This window comes from Adiantum capillus-veneris, chromosome 21 (genome assembly GCF_014529385.1).
Source record: "Adiantum capillus-veneris isolate H3 chromosome 21, ASM1452938v2, whole genome shotgun sequence".
Lineage (NCBI taxonomy): Eukaryota > Viridiplantae > Streptophyta > Polypodiopsida > Polypodiales > Pteridaceae > Adiantum > Adiantum capillus-veneris.
Window position 1 is genome coordinate 129834487 of NC_140951.1, and position 19751 is coordinate 129854237.

General features: G+C 45.2%; 1 protein-coding gene across 1 annotated transcript in view; it reads left to right on the top strand.

Annotated features, from left to right (window-relative positions):
* Positions 1-1189: 1189 nt before the first annotated feature.
* LOC147431726 (cell division topological specificity factor homolog, chloroplastic-like) overlaps positions 1190-19751 on the top strand; it is a 30489-nt gene continuing 11927 nt past the window's right edge. Inside the window, exon 1 of the mRNA XM_086494233.1 lies at positions 1190-1344. Coding sequence (XP_086350359.1) covers positions 1243-1344 — 102 coding nt within the window. The 5' untranslated portion in view covers positions 1190-1242. The remainder of the gene's footprint in view (positions 1345-19751) is intronic.

Sequence of the window (19751 nt, forward strand, 5' to 3'; positions counted from 1 at the left end):
GCTCAAGAAGAATAGAAGATGTCTTTGTAGACTAAGCTTCCATAGATTAAATAGAGTCTAGTCATTTTGGAACATATGTGCATCATTATAGGCATGATTTTGATTGCTTTACATGTAGAAAGCACAATGAAAATAGTGTAATTGACTATATGTATTTTTAAAAACTATCATGCATAGCATTCTAACTTTTACGTTTGGAAAATGGAGCCAAGAGTCAACCATCTTATGTTGTATATTGATCTTGTTTCTCTCTCTCTCTCTCTCTCTCTCTCACACACACACACACACACACACACACACACACACACACACACACTCAATAGTCCAACAAAATCCATAAGTTAGAATGCAACTAGATTGCAAACCCACTCTGCCTGTTGCCACCTCTTCACCTTGGTTCTTCTCTACTCCCAGCTGCTTTGTGGACTCTCAAGTGCCACACTCATATCCACAGTGTTCAAGCATTGATAGTCATTGATCATCTCAACATAGAGCTCGCAACATGTTTCATTTGGTCCCATATGTCCTGTAGGAACTTTGAGCATGATAATACATATGTCCCCCCCCCCCCCCCCCCCCCCCTCTCTCTCTCTCTCTCTCTCTCTCTCTCTCTCTCTCTCTCTCTCTCTCTCTCTCTCTCTCTCTCTCTCTCTCTCTCTCTCTCTCTCTCGTGGAGTAGTAGAGACATCGCACATGAATAGCATTTTCTCTCCATGATTCATCCATATTACTATGCCCATGGAAAGCTTAAGAATAGAGCTCCAACACCTTTTTACTCTCCTTCATTTGTAGTGAATCTAAAGGCTTGCATGTAAAATTTACACTAGTAAAAGTCTAGTTTCTACCAAAACATATAGGACAAGAATGTTGCAACTAGTAGTGGAGTCAATCATTTAATACAAGCTCTAAATTTTTATAAGAAATAATGTAGAAGAACATCTATATTGAAGGTGGCTACAATGATTGCAATTTATCGAGATCACATGGATATGCTTCTTGCTCTAGGGTGGTCATGTGGTTTGAGCTTCTCTAAAATAGCAACAAGAAACAATAGCCTTTTGCTATATAGATTTCGATTATTAAGGTCTCTATATTCAATCTCTCTTTTGCAAATTTTAATGCTTCTCAATTTGTTTTCTATAAGGCAAACAGTGGGAACACATGCTTAACATTATTTATTACGAGTGCCGCCCATCCTAACGTATTTGGTGTGTAAAGAGGGGACGTCAATGGTCTGCTGCGATGTACATTTCTTATTACCAGCCCTCTACCATGGGCTCCATTGCTGGCACGGCTTTCTCTCCAGTTCATCGCCTTGGGATCTCTCCTTTTCGCAGCAGGGAGGTATGCTCTTCCACAGTTACGACACACACACACACACACACACAGAGAGAGAGAGAGAGAGAGAGAGAGAGAGAGAGAGAGAGAGAGAGAGAGAGAGAGAGAGAGAGACTCTGCTTCCGTGCTTGGCTGATATGATGCACTTGCTTTACGTAAAACAAAGTCTGCACGCATGCTCTTGGAAGATGTTTGAGGATTTTGTTTCATAATCTGTACTATTTTCTCCTCAACCGAGTGAAAATCATGAATGGCTTCACTCGTGTAACTTTATGGTGGCTCATGTGCGAGGCATTTCATATTTGATTGGGGAAGTCTACATGCAGTTACTCATATGATGACAGCTGATCTTGAAAAGAATTCACTGACTTTTTGGACATATACAGCTTGAATGATTGATGCAGAGATTGCTTTTGGAATAGTTTGAATGAGTGTTTGAGTTTCATCACATGTGTGGCGATGGCTCTGGTATTTCCAAGGAGATGTTAGGTTGTGCGTGCTGTTTTGTGGTTGTGCCTGGCCGAGAGTGAGGTAGATGTATCTGCGAGGCCTGCTAAGCTAATGTAGTTGGCCACTTGTGTGTTGACGGTGGGCTAGGATGCCTTCTCATGTAGTTTGTGCCTTTTTTTTTCTCCTCTAAGGAGTGCTCCTAGGTCATAGGCCACATTGTGGGCTGAGAAGCTAGCAAGGGTCACTAAATATCCCCCCCCCCCCCCCCCCCCCCCTGGCCCGCGGGTCCCTTCTCGTGGATCTCTCTCTCTCTCTCTCTCTCTCTCAGCCAGTATTCTAGCAGCAGTGTATGCATTTTTGTGCATGCCTGTTGACGACGTTGTGTACATGACCATGGTACGTTGGTACATGGTAGAGCGTCATAGATTTCTGTCACTTATTGTGCCACGTGAGAGAGGTGCTTGGGGCAGATTTCTTTTTGCAGTTTCTGGTTTAGATGCTGTTACATGCTTGGACACTCCAAACAAAATCAATAGCAACACAAACAGAAATTGCAAAAACATGAGACTTGAGAGTGTGGCGCCCTTTTCTTTATTATTATGTTCACAAAGTACAACTCTAGAGGGTCCAACTCTCTCTGAGAGACTGTGTCCAGATCCTCCCTAGTGAGTGACCCCAAGGAGTACAATGGATGTCCAAAATCAGAGCCCCAAAAGCACTTGATCCAAAAGCACTGCACCCCAAAAGCTTTTGCTCACAAAAGCTTACGTAAAGCTGCCCGAAACTAGTGCAAAACACAGAAATCCGTATAGTCTGCCATGTCATCACTGGCAGTGTAAGACCCGGAATTTCGTAAAGCCTACCACGTCAACATGTCGGTGCAATTTATGGAACTGCAATCTAGAGTTCAAGCTTTTGACATCTAGGGTTTCAGGGGTGCGCCACAAGTTGGGTAGGGTTAGGACTAATTAAAATCCCTAACCCCTTTTAATTTTAGGCCCTTCGGCCATATTTTTGGGGTTCCATTCTTCTGACTTCAGTTCCTCTTGTCCACTTGGCCATTTCTCTTCTAGTTGGGCACTCCATGTCATCACTTTGTGACATTTCCCCTTCCTTCTTGAAAGTATTGTAATTGCCCTCGATTATGCCTGCAAAAACAGCCAAAGGACAAAAACTTTCTTCAGAGACACTGACTCTATGTACTCATGCGCCAGACTCCACTAATCTAGCACTTTTACAAAGACAGGAGTCACCAATCAATCACATTTGTGTCGAGGGTCTCATATACAAATTAGGATCATTGTAACGTATTTACCAATCACATCGAAACCGCGCATACCTTTCTACGGATCTCTTGATCTACTAAATCTTGTTACTATCAAATTCATATCCTTTCTTTCCACATTTCAATCAAGCAAACCATGCCCATGACCATCCCCACGACAATGCGTACTCGGTCCCACCAAAGAGCAGACATAGTAAACCGACACTTCCAAAGTCTATTGGAATTTTATTTGAAGAATCTTCGTGCCCCGACCCGGACTTATTAGCCACTCCTACCCTTCATCGTGCATCGGGCGTGCTCTCGTCTTCACCGCTCTGTCCTACAGGGCATAAGCCATAAAGAACCCAAGACACGGTGTTCATGGATTCAACAGAATACTTGCAATTCTCTCCTCGACGAGCTACGCGACATTCTTTCGCGGCATCCTCACCAGAATCTTTTGATGCTTCAAAGTTTTCAACAGTTTTTGAATTACATGTTACCCTCTCTGATGCCCTAGGTGGTACCTCGCCTCTAGCACCAGAAAGTATGAGAGCTTCCAACCGGCAACCTTCCTCGCCGTGTGTTCCGATCGGGGGAGTCTTTGGGAATATGGTCAACCATCTGACCATGACCATGACCATGACCATGACCATGACCCTGACCCTGTGTAACCGCCTTAGCCACCGCCGTTGCCCCCACCTCCCCTACCACCACCGCCACCAGGCTACAACGGTTGGAGTCCATATGGATACCCTTATTATCCGTACCCGAGATACGCGACTAACCAACCGAATGATTTTAAGGATGGCGGCATGATAGTCAGTTTTTTTACTTTTTCTAGGGTGAAAGATAGGAAGAAAGCATTGCAGTTCCTACAACAATTCGATTACATCTATGCTCTGGGGAACTTTACAGAAGAATTCAAGATTTTTCGAGCAACAAGATTTCTTAAAGATAATGCTATGCAGTGGTGGAGTTCAATTGCGACACAACCGTTGCTCCAAGGACCTGGCAAGCTTTCAAGACAGTCTTTGCACGCAGTTACATGACTTCTCTCTTTGAAGTCCGGATTTTGGCAGAGTGGGGCAACTTGAAAATGCTTGCCACCGAAACCATTACGACTATAACCAAAGGTTTCTCGACGTGTACCTTCCTGTGTCCTTCTTTAGGTTCGTTCCCTTGGAGGCCCAATGCGAGCGATACACCATTGGACTACCATCACCATTGCAGGAATATTCTCTCCAAGTAAGTCTCCACTATCCAAGAGCTTATGGACCATGCCGCGGTCGGCTACAAATTGATGAAGGGACAGCTAGAGTTTACCCCAGAAGAACCTCCAGCCACTACCCACAACTCTCGGCAACAACCAACAAATTCTCAAGAGTCTCGAGAAAATCAACCGCAAAGGCCTCGTTTTGTAAGGTGCAGCGGAATGAATGTTTGCGCTTTGCTCAAGATGAGTGCTCCGAATTGTGCTCAAGGTTCCTTTTGTTCTTATGGAAGGGAGAGCCTTCCGTTCTTAATGAGAGAATGCTATGATCACAAACAAAGTGAATGGACACTGTGCGTGCAAGTGTATGAGACTGAGAGATAGAGAGAGAAGAGGAATACGACACCAGAGACGTTGTAAAACCCTCCTCCGAAGGCCCCACTCTCGTCGGCGAGAGTGGTCTACTATTGATTGCACAAAGTGGTACAATGATGATGCATGGAAACTGATGCAACTTGGGGCTAAGTTGGTGACGACAACGGGGATGGCGACAATGACCTAAGTGCTGAAATCTGCAAGCTTGTGATGGCTGTCCAAAAACGCTATCTGCTGAAAATCTGCTGCGAGTTGAAACGCTGATTTCGAGGCTGTTTTTATGCTGCTGAAAACACTGAAATTGCCTGACGAAAACGCTGGCTTGCTGCTGCGTTTTAATGCTGAAAAACGCTGATTTGGTCTGCTGCGTTTTGGGCTGAAAAACGCTGATGGGAGTGCTGCATTTTGGGCTGATCTGGAAACGCTAGGTGCAAGGGAATGTTGCGGCCAAGCCAATGCTGAAAACGCCAAGGCAAGGGATGTGCTAGCGATGAGAAAAACGCTAGGGCTGGTGGTTGATGGAAAAATCGCCAAGGCTGGGGGGTTCTTGATGGTTCTTGCTGAGAAGGTGCTTGTTGAGCGGTGGAGCTCCTATTGCCTCTTCTGCCATTTAGTGCTAACTTTGGTTTGCTTATATATTTTCTTACCCAAATTGCCCTACCTACTTTTGTTGGAAAGTCACTTAAATTAATAAGTGAAAAATGTCAAAAATAGGGAAAATAGACTAAATGCACTCGAAAAATCCCCTAACTGATTCAAATGGATTCTGATGGGAATACTGATGATCATGCTGTGTGCAACCAGAGGATATGCATCTATACTAAGTGATTGGGCATGCACGGTCTACGAATAGACTCACAAAAAGTGCCAGATCACTTCTAATCTAGACTGACTGAACTTGACGGAAACCCTGTTATGGTGTAGCTTGTTCACGGACACATAGGGTTGGATGTGTCACGTGACACGTTTGGCGTCTCAACAACAAGACACCTTACTACAAGAAGGCTGATGCTTTGGATGCTTTCAAACATGGCATAACCATTCTAGTTGTCCCCATCGCACTGATAGACCAGCGGAGTCGACGCCCGCACCAATGGTCGACAGAACCCCAACGCCACCTCCAGCGGAGAGAGTTAGACCGTCTATTGGACTAGTCCTTGATATCTATGGCATACACCTTGAGAGTACAAATGAATTGTGCCGAGCATACGACAAAGTCAATAGCTTTAAAGCCCTTATTTTCATTGACCCGGAGCTACACAGAACTTCATCCATCTAAATTTCTTGAAGCAGATGCACTTTGATTATGATGCAGAGGGTGGAGAAATTGAAGCCGAGCTAGCCACGGGGCAAACTCAGAAAGTGGTACCGCTCATTGGTGCTCTTCCAGTGACTATCCAAGATTATCATGGAAAAGCCGATTTCCACATTATGAGTTGGGCAATTGCGACCGTCTCTTGGGCATGCCTTGGCATGACTAGAATGATGCGACTCTACAGGCTTGGAAGCGAACCATCACTGCGATGCAGAAGGGCAAGCCAGTTGTCCTGTCACCAGGAGGTGTATTTTTCCTGTTGCCTTCCGTAAATAAGTATTAGATATATTTATTTTATTTTTACTTGTTTGTCCCAAAACCCTTGAAAAGGTGCAAGTGGACATTGCATGGCCAGTGTGAAATGGCTGCAGCCAAATGGGTTTCTCACATCGGGGATCTAGGTCGGTCAGACAGGGACTGCCCGGGCCAGTTTAGCACTGAATTCTGATGAGTATGGAAGCTCGTGTGCGCCAAACTGGAATTTGGGCCACTCGTCAAGTCACTGCAACTTTATAAGTTGAAAGGGGCCAATAAATTAACCCACATTGTAGATGTTGGTCAAATGGTAGTCTTCAATGATGGTCAGGAGACCGATAGGGATGCCATGGAAGCATCTCCTAAAATTTAGGGAACTGCTATTTTTGATCGGAAAATGTGTTCGCGTCATTAGCTCTGGAATGACAAGGGGAACATTTTATTGCTCTGCTGCCAAATCAACTGACGCACTAGTTGAGATATTTTTAGCAGGGAAAGCCCAAACTCGGAAACTGGGCGACGTGTTAGCCTGTGAGCGATTCTGCCACTCTGGGAGGCAAAAATGAGCTGCATATCAACAAAGGGGACGCCATTCTCAGCCTCAGGTGGATTGTAGCAGGTACAGAAGCTATGGAATGCTTACCTTGCCCTCTATGCACAGTATGGTGACGGGAGTGATGCCCCGCACGCTACATACTGCTCTCTTTCTCCCCTACGTACAGTATGTTATGCCCCACTAGTGGGCTTCTCATTTGACCTATGTATAGTTCTGGGGGCTTATGCGCGTTTGCCAAGGCAAGAGCCTTCTGAACAGGAACCGGATTAGCTAATTGCTAATCCCCCACAGGTACGCACAGTTCCATCACGAAAGATTGCGAGTTTGGAGAGTTTTCTCGCGTGAAAACTCGTCCAATTCACAGGGGAACTGTCCCATTGCGTGCGGGAGCCCTTGGGACACGCGTAGGCGTGTTCGCTCCGCTAAAAACGATCCGAAACAGGGAATTACAGCCTGCTGTGTTTTTCTGCAGGTTTAGGGTTTCGCACCTAAACTGCAAGGGAACATCGGGGGAGCCTCGTGAGAGCCTTGGGATGCGTGTACAGGCTTTTGGGCTCCCGGCAGTGAAAAACAGAGAATTACAGCCCGCTGAATTTCTGTGACAGCTCACCAGAAAGCTTCCAGATATCGAGGGAATCCGTCCTAGACAGGTGTTTTTGACCTACAGGGGTTTTTGCGTCGTTATGCTGTCGAAATCCGGTCGAAAACCTGCGTTTTCAGCCCTCGCCAGGTTTGGACAGCTTTGTGAAAGCTTGTGCTAAGTGGTCGGATCGTCTACCTTAATTTGAATAAAGAAATACCGAAAGGGGCGCCAGTCTTTGGGGCCTACAGGGTGTCGGTCTCGTGTGTGCAGTGACATTCTAGTCGCTGGACGCAACTGTGTTCTCTTCCCTTCTCAGTGCTCTGTGTAAAGTTAACAGGTAATTGAAATAGTACCGCCCTCTACGTTGTACGGGCCGGTTATATGGTTCCATCGACGGGATAGTCACTTTTTCTTCAAAAAGTGCAGCGTGGATTGTTGTGGGTGAAAGCAACACAGAGCTTGTCGATATGGCAGAGAAGAGAGACCAAGTACCTGAAGAGGGATCTTCCTCACATGGCACAGAGAAAATTCCTTCAACTCTTGAAGAAGAGGACAGGTTGTTTAGAACTCAACTGTGTTGTTGCATGGACATGTTTTAGCAGTTGGCTAACAACCCAAGGATGCAGGAATTCTTACAGGCTCCGACACAGGGTTTTCAGCCTCCTACACAAGGCATGATTGAGCCGTTGCAGGAAAAGGAGATTTCCAATACGCAGAGGACTCATGATGCTCGAGGGAAAGCCCATGTGGTTGAGCAACTAGCGGTGTCCAATGATCCAAAGCAACTTGCTTTAGCTGGACAGGAACCGTTTGTGAATGGTCAAGGGAGCAATGAATAGGCTATGCGTCAGACCCTTCCATTACCTAATACTTATCCTGGTTATTTTGGAGGTGGTTCAGTGTTTCAAGCTATGGCTGGACCTTCCACAGGTTATATGCTAGGGAATGTGTTCGGGACAATGCAAACAGGCATGGGTAACCCTATGTACGCGAACATGGGTGTCCAACCAGGTTTTCAGGGTGCCTACTGCCAGTTTCGAGTGCCTGGAACACAATTTGGTATGGCTGGTTTTTCGCAGCCATACGTACAAAATGCAGATATGACAGGGAAAACAGTTGATGCGAGTGCTGGAATGAACACTCATGGAGCACCACTGCTATAGGCACCTGTTTATGATAATGTGGCTCCTTTGAGTCAGCCTAAGGATTACAAGGAAGGTGGGCAGGGAGTGAAGTTTGAAACTTTCAGAGGAACTGAGGACCAATTGAAGGCTTTGACCTTCATACAGCAGTTCGATGCAGCTTATGTTGGAGGAAACTTCACGGAATCTTCAAAGATACGCAAGGCTGCCACTTTCTTGAAAGGGAATGCGCTCCAATGGTGGACCGCATTGTTGAACCAGGGTCAAGCCCCAACAACGTGGGTCCAATTCAAACAACTTTTTGCGCCTGCATGGTTGACAAACACTTTTGAAGTGGATGTAATGACGGAATGGCACGAGTTGAATGCTAAACAGTGTGCGGATCTAGAAGAGTACAATAAACGGTTTTGGGCCGCACTATTGCCAGTCACCTCTTACAGGTTTGTGCCTTTGTCAGAACAGATTGAGAAGTACTATTGCGGATTGCCCAAGAAAATTAGGGACTACTGCACAAAGACTACTGTCATGAATATGTTTCAGTTGATAGAGAATGCAAGAGTGGCCAGCAATCTGTCGAAGGGAGATTCCGATGGATTTAATAGCCACAAGAAAGGGTCCCAGGGCAAACAGTTTTCAGCCAAGGGCAATGTTGCAGCAAAGCCTTCTGAGCCTCCCACAAAGAAGCCCTCCACTGAAGAAGCTGATACGTTCAAGAAGCAATCTAAATCTTCTTCGGAACGAGGACAAGGACAAAAAAGGCATTTTTATGGCAAAACCTTTCAAGAAAGGAAAGCTCTTAGGGAGGCCAAGAAATGCTACATTTGTGAACAGGAAGGACACTTTGCAAATGAGTGCCCACAGAAGAAGTCACAGGATAAGGATGACAAGTCAGACCATAAAGGGAAGAAGCCAAAGCTGAGTGCAGGACTTGTTCCAGATTTGGTTGGAGATCAGCCAAACACAGATGCCACGGAGCTGTGCAGAGCTTGGGGCAAAGTTAGAGACCAGACAATGCTGGTTTTCTTTGATCCAGGAGCCCGTACAAATTTCATATCACCAGAATTGGCATCAAAGTTGGGCATTCGTGCAGAGGAGATGGGTATGACAGGCGAAGCAGGTTTGGCATGCCCAGGACATTCAGAGCCTGTTACTCCCATTCAGGGAAAGCTTCGTCTGCACATTCAGAGCTATGTGTATGCGGAAGAATTTCATATTATGCCGCTTGAGGGCTATGATGTGTTATTGGGTATCCCATGGTGTTACAGGTTGCATGCTATGGTGAATACTTACAACAAAAAGATTACCCTTGTACATAGAGGAAAGACTCATGTCCTTGATGTAAAGCTTAAAGGCGAGTCTGTTCCAGTTGTTTCTGCTTTTGCTATTTCATCTGTAATAAAGAATCATCTTTCTGCGTACTTGATCTTTGCAAAAGAAGTACCTCAAGTTGTATCTAATTTGTCTACCTTAGATAAAGACAGGTCAACTTTTTTGAGTGGTTTCAGTGATTGTTTTTCGGACTCTTTGCCAGGGGAGTTACCTCCTGAGAGACCTGAGGATCATACTATAGATCTTGTGCCAGGTTCTAGTCCACCGAATAGACCACCATACAGGGTTAGTGCAGCCCAGTAGAAAGAGATTATGGGTCAGGTCAACGAGCTTTTAGAGAAGGGGCTGATTCAGCCCAGTTCATCCCCTTTTTGTTCGCCTGTACTCTTAGTGCAGAAGAAGGATGGTTCATGGCGCATGTGCATTGACTATCGCGCCTTGAATAAGAATACCATCAAGAACAGGTTCCCCATACCGAGGATAGATGACATTCTTGATCGGCTTGAGGGAGCGTCATTGTTTACAAGAATAGACCTAAAGAGCGGGTATCATCAGATACGCATTAGACCAGAAGATGTCCATAAGACTGCGTTCAGGACAACATTTGGTCTCTATGAGTTTCTTGTCATGCCATTTGGTCTCACAAATGCTCCTGCCACATTTAATAGAATGATGGACAGAATTTTTAGACCACATAGAAACTTCGTGGGTACCTTCTTTGATGACATGATTGTCTACTCAAAGTCTGAAGAGGAGCATAGGGATCACTTGACTGCAGTTTTCAATGAGTTACGTAAGAACAGGCTACTCATTAATGCGAAGAAGAGTGAATTCTTTTTGCAAGAGATTCACTTCCTTGGGCACATTGTTTCAAAGGATGGGGTACGCATGGATCCCGCTAAAGTGGAAGCAATTAGGTCATGGCCAGACTTGAAGTCCGTACATGACATTCGAAGCTTTCTAGGCTTATGTTCCTATTACAGGAGGTTCATCCGAAATTTTGCTGAGATTGCTTCTCCACTCCATGCATTGCAAGGAAAAGGAGTTACTTTCAAGTGGACAGCCAAGGAAATTTTAGCGTTCAAACACTTGAAAGAGAAGGTGACTTCAGATCCGGTAATTATTTTGCCAGATCTTTCTAAACCTTTTGTGGTTCAATGTGATGCGTGTGGCCATAGTCTTGGTGCAGTTCTAATGCAGAATGGCCGAGTAGTCGCATATGAGAGCAGAATTCTTTTGAAGACTGAAAGGAACTTGCAAGTCTATGAGAAAGAATTGCTGGCAGTAATTCATGCTCTCACTAGTTGGAAACACTATTTGCTAGGGGCTGATTTTGTTGTCCAAACGGATCATCAAACCTTGCGATATTTTCTTACACAGACGAAGTTGTCTGAGAAGCACATGCGATGGGCAAACATCTTGTCAATGTTCCATTTTCAGATTGTGCATGTGCAAGGGAAAAAGAACGTGGTGGCTGATGCGTTGTCACGAAAGCCCCAAATTTCAGCAGTGTCAATTCCGTACCATTGTGAACTAGACGAAATGAAGACACAATATGCTGAAGATTCAGATTTTGCAAGGATCTATGACCAGCTTGTTGATGGGCAACATCATGAGCACTATATGCTTAAGAATGACTTTCTCATGATGCATGGAAAGTTATGCGTTACTAAACAGTTACGGCCAAAGATTTTGATGGAAAGTCATGCTCCACCTTATGCTGGGCATCGTGGAATTGATGCGATAGTGAAAGGGGTTGAGGCATTCTTCTATTGGCCAGCTTTGCGTCAAGATGTTGACACATTTGTAAGATCATGCTTAGTATGCCAAAAAGTCAAATTTGACAGACAAAAGCAACCGGGATTGTTGCAGCCATTGCCGATCCCTGATAGGCCATGGGAAAGTATAGCAATGGACTTTATCTTTGATCTTCCAAGGACGCAAACAAGAAATGATGGGATTTGGACTATCATTTGTAGGTTCAGTAAGCAGGCCCATTTCATTCCTGTTAGGAAGAAGATAAAGCCAGAACACATGGTCAAGATATTCATGAGCAATATCATGGGATGCCTCAGTCAATTGTCAGTGACAGAGATCCACGTATGACGTGTCTTTTCTGGAAGGCATTGTTTGAGAACATGGGCACTAGCTCAAGTTCTCTTCTTCGTTTCATCCGCAAATTGATGGACAGTTAGAAGAGGCAAATTCTACTGTCCTGGACCTGCTCAAATGTTATGTGTCAGAGCACAAGGCAACTTGGGAACACCATCTTCCATTGGTTGAATATGCTTACAATAACACTGTGCATACGTCAACAGGTAAGGCACCATTTGAGATAGTGGAAGGAGGGAAGAAAGTCCCGCCCATTTTGCAGACTAAGGATAAGATATTTGAGGCAGACAAGTATGTGCAAGATATGGATGAAACATACAGGAAGATAAAGATTGCTCTTGAGAAGACTCAGGCTAAGCAAAAGAAAGCTGCTGATCGTCACCGTCGTGAACTTGTATTTTCACTTGGTGATTGGGTACTTTTGCGCTTTGAAAAGGCTAGGTTAAGGAAAAGGAAAGGCAAGGAACGCTTGTTTCCTAAGCTCAATATGCGATATTATGGTCCTTTTCAGATTTCAGAAAAGATCAGCGATGTAGCTTACAGGTTAAAGCTACCAGAAGGCTGGAAAATACATAATGCTTTTCATGTCAGCCTTCTAAGGCCCTTTGTTGGTGATGTGCCAGAGAATATGCTTGATGAGGAACAACCCGAAGTGGAAGAATTGGATGAAATCCTTGTTCCTGAACAGATATTGGCACATAAAGAAAGAAAGGTTAGAGGAAAAGTTGCAAGACGCTATTTGGTGAAGTTCAAGAACTATCCATCATTAGATGCCAAATGGATGGAAGAGTCTGAATTGCTTGATTCACCTCAGCTATTGCAATTGTATCTTGAAGCCTTTCAAATGGAACCCACAGCGACTTGATGCAGCCTTTTTGGAGCAAGGCAAGAGCATGGTTCATGATGCTCAAGAGAGTAGTTAAGCAATTGTATCTACTCTTTCCATACAGAATTTAGCTAGAGAAGTTTGTGCTCAAGAGTACACTAGAAGACTTCTATGCTTGATATATGTGTCGTAGCCAGGTTGGTGGGATTGTTTAATCGTCCAACGCTACATTTCCGGAAGCATGTATATCTTGGATTCCCATCATAGAATATATGTGATATCAGGAGATATCTGCATGTATTATTGGCATGCAAGCGAGGTCGCTTGCAGTATTTCAAGGGTGGGGTGTGTCAGCAGGAGGTGTATTTTTCCTGTTGCCTTCCGTAAATAAGTATTAGATATATTTATTTTATTTTTACTTGTTTGTCCCAAAACCCTTGAAAAGGTGCAAGTGGACATTGCATGGCCAGTGTGAAATGGCTGCAGCCAAATGGGTTTCTCACATCGGGGATCTAGGTCGGTCAGACAGGGACTGCCCGGGCCAGTTTAGCACTGAATTCTGATGAGTATGGAAGCTCGTGTGCGCCAAACTGGAATTTGGGCCACTCGTCAAGTCACTGCAACTTTATAAGTTGAAAGGGGCCAATAAATTAACCCACATTGTAGATGTTGGTCAAATGGTAGTCTTCAATGATGGTCAGGAGACCGATAGGGATGCCATGGAAGCATCTCCTAAAATTTAGGGAACTGCTATTTTTGATCGGAAAATGTGTTCGCGTCATTAGCTCTGGAATGACAAGGGGAACATTTTATTGCTCTGCTGCCAAATCAACTGACGCACTAGTTGAGATATTTTTAGCAGGGAAAGCCCAAACTCGGAAACTGGGCGACGTGTTAGCCTGTGAGCGATTCTGCCACTCTGGGAGGCAAAAATGAGCTGCATATCAACAAAGGGGACGCCATTCTCAGCCTCAGGTGGATTGTAGCAGGTACAGAAGCTATGGAATGCTTACCTTGCCCTCTATGCACAGTATGGTGACGGGAGTGATGCCCCGCACGCTACATACTGCTCTCTTTCTCCCCTACGTACAGTATGTTATGCCCCACTAGTGGGCTTCTCATTTGACCTATGTACAGTTCTGGGGGCTTATGCGCGTTTGCCAAGGCAAGAGCCTTCTGAACAGGAACCGGATTAGCTAATTGCTAATCCCCCACAGGTACGCACAGTTCCATCACGAAAGATTGCGAGTTTGGAGAGTTTTCTCGCGTGAAAACTCGTCCAATTCACAGGGGAACTGTCCCATTGCGTGCGGGAGCCCTTGGGACACGCGTAGGCGTGTTCGCTCCGCTAAAAACGATCCGAAACAGGGAATTACAGCCTGCTGTGTTTTTCTGCAGGTTTAGGGTTTCGCACCTAAACTGCAAGGGAACATCGGGGGAGCCTCGTGAGAGCCTTGGGATGCGTGTACAGGCTTTTGGGCTCCCGGCAGTGAAAAACAGAGAATTACAGCCCGCTGAATTTCTGTGACAGCTCACAAGAAAGCTTCCAGATATCGAGGGAATCCGTCCTAGACAGGTGTTTTTGACCTACAGGGGTTTTTGCGTCGTTATGCTGTCGAAATCCGGTCGAAAACCTGCGTTTTCAGCCCTCGCCAGGTTTGGACAGCTTTGTGAAAGCTTGTGCTAAGTGGTCGGATCGTCTACCTTAATTTGAATAAAGAAATACCGAAAGGGGCGCCAGTCTTTGGGGCCTACAGGGTGTCGGTCTCGTGTGCGCAGTGGCATTCTAGTCATTGGACGCAACTGTGTTCTCTTCCCTTCTCAGTGCTCTGTGTAAAGTTAACAGGTAATTGAAATAGTACCGCCCTCTACGTTGTACGGGCCGGTTATACGTCCTCAGTTAGGTTGTCCAAACAAAACCTTGAATGAACTCTTCAACAAAACCCTGAATGAACTCTTTAGTTGTTTTATAGTTAGATACTTTTGAACTCTGTTTGAGAAAGTATTGTTTGAAAATTTGTCACAAGACGGGCACCATGTGCCAATAGAAAAGAACAGATTGAATAGACTTTTAGCACTTCAATAACAATTGAACTGAAAAAGAGAGAGACGACACGCGACACGGAGTGGCGGAATTCCACCCCAGAGAGTATTGGCCCCAAACTTTGGCGCCCCTTTTGGTATTTCTTTATATTGCATCAACTCAATATAAGCCGGTACTCCAGACTCTGCACCTTCTCCAGGAAGCATGCCAAAGAATGAGCCCTAGCCTCATATTTAAAGGCCCTTGGCCTAAAAAGCAGTTTACATGAAAAGCTTTCAAACTCAAAAGCTTTTGGTCCAAAAAGCAATGCCAAAAGCTGCGAGCATAATTTACGGAAATTTGTACAGTCTACCACGTCATCAGCCAGCGCAATTTTCGAAAACTGCCACGTCATCAGTTTGTTACAAAATTTGTTTGAAATGTATGGTATCTGTTTTGCACTTGTCTTGGTGCCGATTTAAATTGTTCTTTGGTTTTAAATATTGGTTGCAATGATTGGTGATTTACTCCCGGATGGAGTACTGAGAAATGATGTTTGAGAATGCTTGCACATACTCATGGCCCGGACCCTTGTGGTTATTTGCGGGGGAGTATCGAGTGCTTGAAAAATATTGTTGTTGTTACTCCCGGCCTGGACTTGGATGGTTATGCGGGAGGAGTATTAAGAAGTCTGAGCAATGGTTACTTTCAGCACCTCCAAACGACGTAGGCTGCGGTCTGGGGGGCTCTTGGTTATAAGAGGCCTCTATATCTCCCGGCCTGGACCTTTTTAGGTTATGCGGGAGGAGTGATGAGGGAGTCGTTGAATATCTCCCGGCCCGGACCTTGTTAGGTTATGCGGGAGGCGTGTTCATTGGCGACTTTATGTTTCTATGTCTTGTAACATGCATATGTGAGCATTTGTGTTGCATTGTGATGTGCCAACCATTGCATATTCCTTATTAGACGAGATACTTCTGGGAAGTCAACGACCCAGGATATCAAGAGTTTCGATCTGGAATGAGACTCTTTATTGGATGAGATTCTTTTGGGAAGCCAACGACCCGCTCCGATTTGGATTGAGAAATTGATTGTCCCTTGGAAACTCGGAAATTTTTGAGCTAACTTGAGTTGTTTTGCAGATATGGTATAATCGCGGACGATTACTTTCTTTCAAGAAGGGGGGATTTCACAAACTGCTGATGTGTCAAGCCATTGAAAAACATAGCCAACCTGCACATTCCGGCTCAAAGGCCTAAACCCTAAGTGAAGAAGCTGAAGATGCAGGAGAAGTTTTACCGACTTACTAACTCTTGTCGAGTGGCCTATTTTAAAGAAGAAGAAGTCCTACCAACTTATGGGACCCTGTCCGATGGGGCCCAAGTGACATAAAGGCATCAAAATAAAGTTGGACCCAGCACACACACATACACAGGCTAATTTGCGAGCCGATGATGTGGCAATTGTTGCACGGATTTCCGGATTTTATGTTGATTGTTGAAGTGACAGATTGTACAGAATTCCGCGTTTTGCACTAGCTTGTTGACGTGGCAGCTTGCATGGATTTCCGTTATTTACGGTGGCTGATTTTCAGCTCCAGCTTTTGTGCCAGATGCTTTTGAGTTTGATTGCTTTTCATGTAACTTCTTTTCAAGGCCAAGGGCTGTCACGTGACACATCCAACCCTATGTGTCCGTGGACAAGCTATAGCATGACGAGGGTTTAGTTTAGTCAAGTCAGTTTAGAGTAGGAAGTGATCCGGCACTTTTGTGAGTCTGCTCGCAGACCGTGCATGACCAGACACGTAGAGTAGATGCATATCCTCCGGTTGCACACAACATGATCATCAGATTTCCATCAGAACCCATCAAGAGCATTTTTACAGTGCATAGACCTATTTTCCCTATTTTTTGACATTTTTCACTTATTATTTTTAAGTGACTTTTGTTGGGAACTAGGTAGGGCAATTTTGCTAAGTTTGTATATCTAGAAACCTAGCGCTAGCACTTTCTGGCAGAAGAGGCAGCAGGAGCTTCGGTTCAACAGGCACCTTCTCAGCAAGACCGCCCAAGCAGTTGACCTAGCGTTTTCTGCAAGGAGATCCAAATTCAGCCCTTGGCGTTTTTGCATTTCAGATCAGCAGATCCACAGCAAGGCACAGCAGATCCACAGCAGAAGCCCCAATGTTAGCAGATTTCCACAGCAGAGCCCAAATCAGCCCTAGCGTTTTTACATCAGCCTGACACCCTCAGCGTTTTTGCAAATCTTCGCGACAGAATCAGCCCATAGACCAGCGTTTTCAGTTTTCAGCAGTTAGAACCCGCAGAAGAAGTCCCAAACCTCGCAGATCTCACCTTCTTGCAGCAGATCCTTGCCGAACGGTCAGATCTCGGGAAGCTTGCAGATTCAGCCCGGAAAACGCAGATTTCAGCATTTGCATTTTCATCGCATCGTCATCATCGACATAGAGTCAGAATTCAGCATATAAAGATTTGCAGAATTCAGCCATTAGCGTTTTTAGATTTCAGCCCGTCTCGTCGCCGTCCTCATCGTTGTCGACATCGTCGGCAAGTCCAAAGCATTGTAGAGATTTGTGCAATCAATAGTAGACCGCTCTCGCTGTAGAGAGTGGGGCCTTCAGAGGAGGGTTTGACAACATTCTGGTGTCGTATTCTCTTCTCTCTCTATCTCTCAGTCTCAGTACCTTCATTCACAGTGTTTATCCACTTGTTTGTGATCACTTGCACTCTCACCAAAGGAACGAAAGGCTCTCCCTTCCGTAAGTAAAAGAAACCTTGAGCACAGTTCGGAGCACTCATCTTGAGCAAAGTTCAACATTCATTCTGCTGCGCCTTACATTGGTATTAGAGCATTGAAGGAGCTCCCGAAGCCTTTGTGTCGCTTTCGGTGCGGCCCAAAGAAGCAAGCTTTGCAGACCTTTATGAAGTTAAAGTATCGCACGACCCACGCATCAGAGTGGGCCATTGAAGAGTCCTTCCCAGGATTCCGGATGTTATTGGCGATCTCCCTCGACGCCATATAGTTCAGTACCAATACCTCACTTTGAAAAGGAGGGGATGTCACGTGACACATCCAACCCTATGTGTCCGTGGACAAGCTACAGCATGACCAGGGTTCAGTTCAGTCAAGTCAGTCTAGAATAGGAAGTGATCCGGCACTTTTGTGAGTGTGTTCGCAGACCGTGCATGACCAGATACGTAGAGTAGATGCATATCCTCCGGTTGCACACTGCATGATCATTAGATTTCCATCAGAACCCATCAAGAGCATTTTTACAGTGCATAGACCTATTTTTCCTATTTTTTGACATTTTTTACTTATTATTTTTAAGTGACTTTTGTTGGGAACTAGGTAGGGCAATTTTGCTAAGTTTGTATATATAGAAACCTAGCGCTAACACTTTCTGGCAGAAGAGGCAGCAGGAGCTTCAGTTCAACAGGCCATAGTAACAGGGAATGGCCATTTTCAGGTCCCCGTTCCCCGTTCCCATCCCAATTTCCCGTTCCGAATCCCCGTTCCGTGTTTCAAACGTGAGTATCCGAAACATGGAATGGCATTTCATGCATGTTGCCGTTCCCCGTTCCCCATTCCGATTTCCCGTTTCGGGTACTATGCAACAGGCACCTTCTCAGCAAGACCCCCCAAGCAGTTGACCTAGCGTCTTCTGCAAGGAGATCCAAATTCAGCCGTTGGCGTTTTTGCATTGCAGATTAGGAGATCCACAGCAAGGCACAGTAGATCCACAGCAAGACACAAGAGAAGCCCCAACGTTAGCAGATTTCCACAGCAGAACCCAAATCAGCCCTAGCGTTTTGCATCAGCGTGACACCCTCAACGTTTTTGCCAATCTTCGCGACAGAATCAGCCCATAGACCAGCGTTTTCAGTTTTCAGCAGTTAGAACCCGCAGAAGAAGTCCCAAACCTCGTAGATCTCACCTTCCCGCAGCAGATCCTCGCCGCACGGTCATATCTCGGCAGATTTCAGCATCTGCATTTTCAACTCGTCGTCGTCGCATCGTCGTCATCGACATAGAGCCAGAATTCAGCAGATAAAGATTTCTAGAATTCAGCCATTAGTGTTTTCAGATTTCAGCCCGTCTCGTCGTCGTCTTCATCGTCGTCAACATTGTCGGCAAGTTCAAAGCATTGTAGAGATTTGTGCAATCAATAGTAGACCGTTCTCGCCATAGAGAGAGGGGCCTTCGGAGGAGGGTTTGACAACATTCTGGTGTCGTATTCTCTTCTCTCTCTATCTCTCAGTTTCAGTACCTTCATTCACAGTGTTTATCCACTTGTTTGTGATCACTTGCACCTCTCTCACTAAAGGAATAGAAGGCTCTCCCTTCGTAAGTAAAAGGAACCTTGAGCACAGTTCGGAGCACTCATCTTGAGTAAAGTTCAACATTCATTCCGCTGCACCTTAGAAGGGCCAGTATATATGTGCAGAGTGCTCATTCTCTGGCATGCTTCAGTGTGAAGGTGCAGGGATTGGAGTACCGACATTGTATTGAGTTGAGGCAATATAAAGAAATACCGAAAGAGGCGTAAACATTTTGGGGCCAATACTCTCTGGGGTGGGATTCCGCCACTGTGTCGCGTTTGCTCTCTCTCTTTGAGTTTCAGTTGTTATTGAAGTGCTAAAAGTCTGTTCAGTCCGTTCTTTTCCGTTGGCACGTGGTGCCCCGTCTTGTGACACATTGTGTAGCCATCTCATCCTCCGACACCAGTATCCAATCATCTCATCTAGATAGACATCTTGATGCACTAGAATCTCATTCAGTTCACATTCGGTTCTCATTCACTTAGCATCACATCCAGGTCTCGTTGATGTTTAACGGATGTCTAGATGCACTAAGTTCAAATCATTACCATAGCAAGAGATCCGATACACAGTAACCAGATGACGGAAGTGGGTACCCCCCCTGGCCCCATAAATAGGTGCCCAACG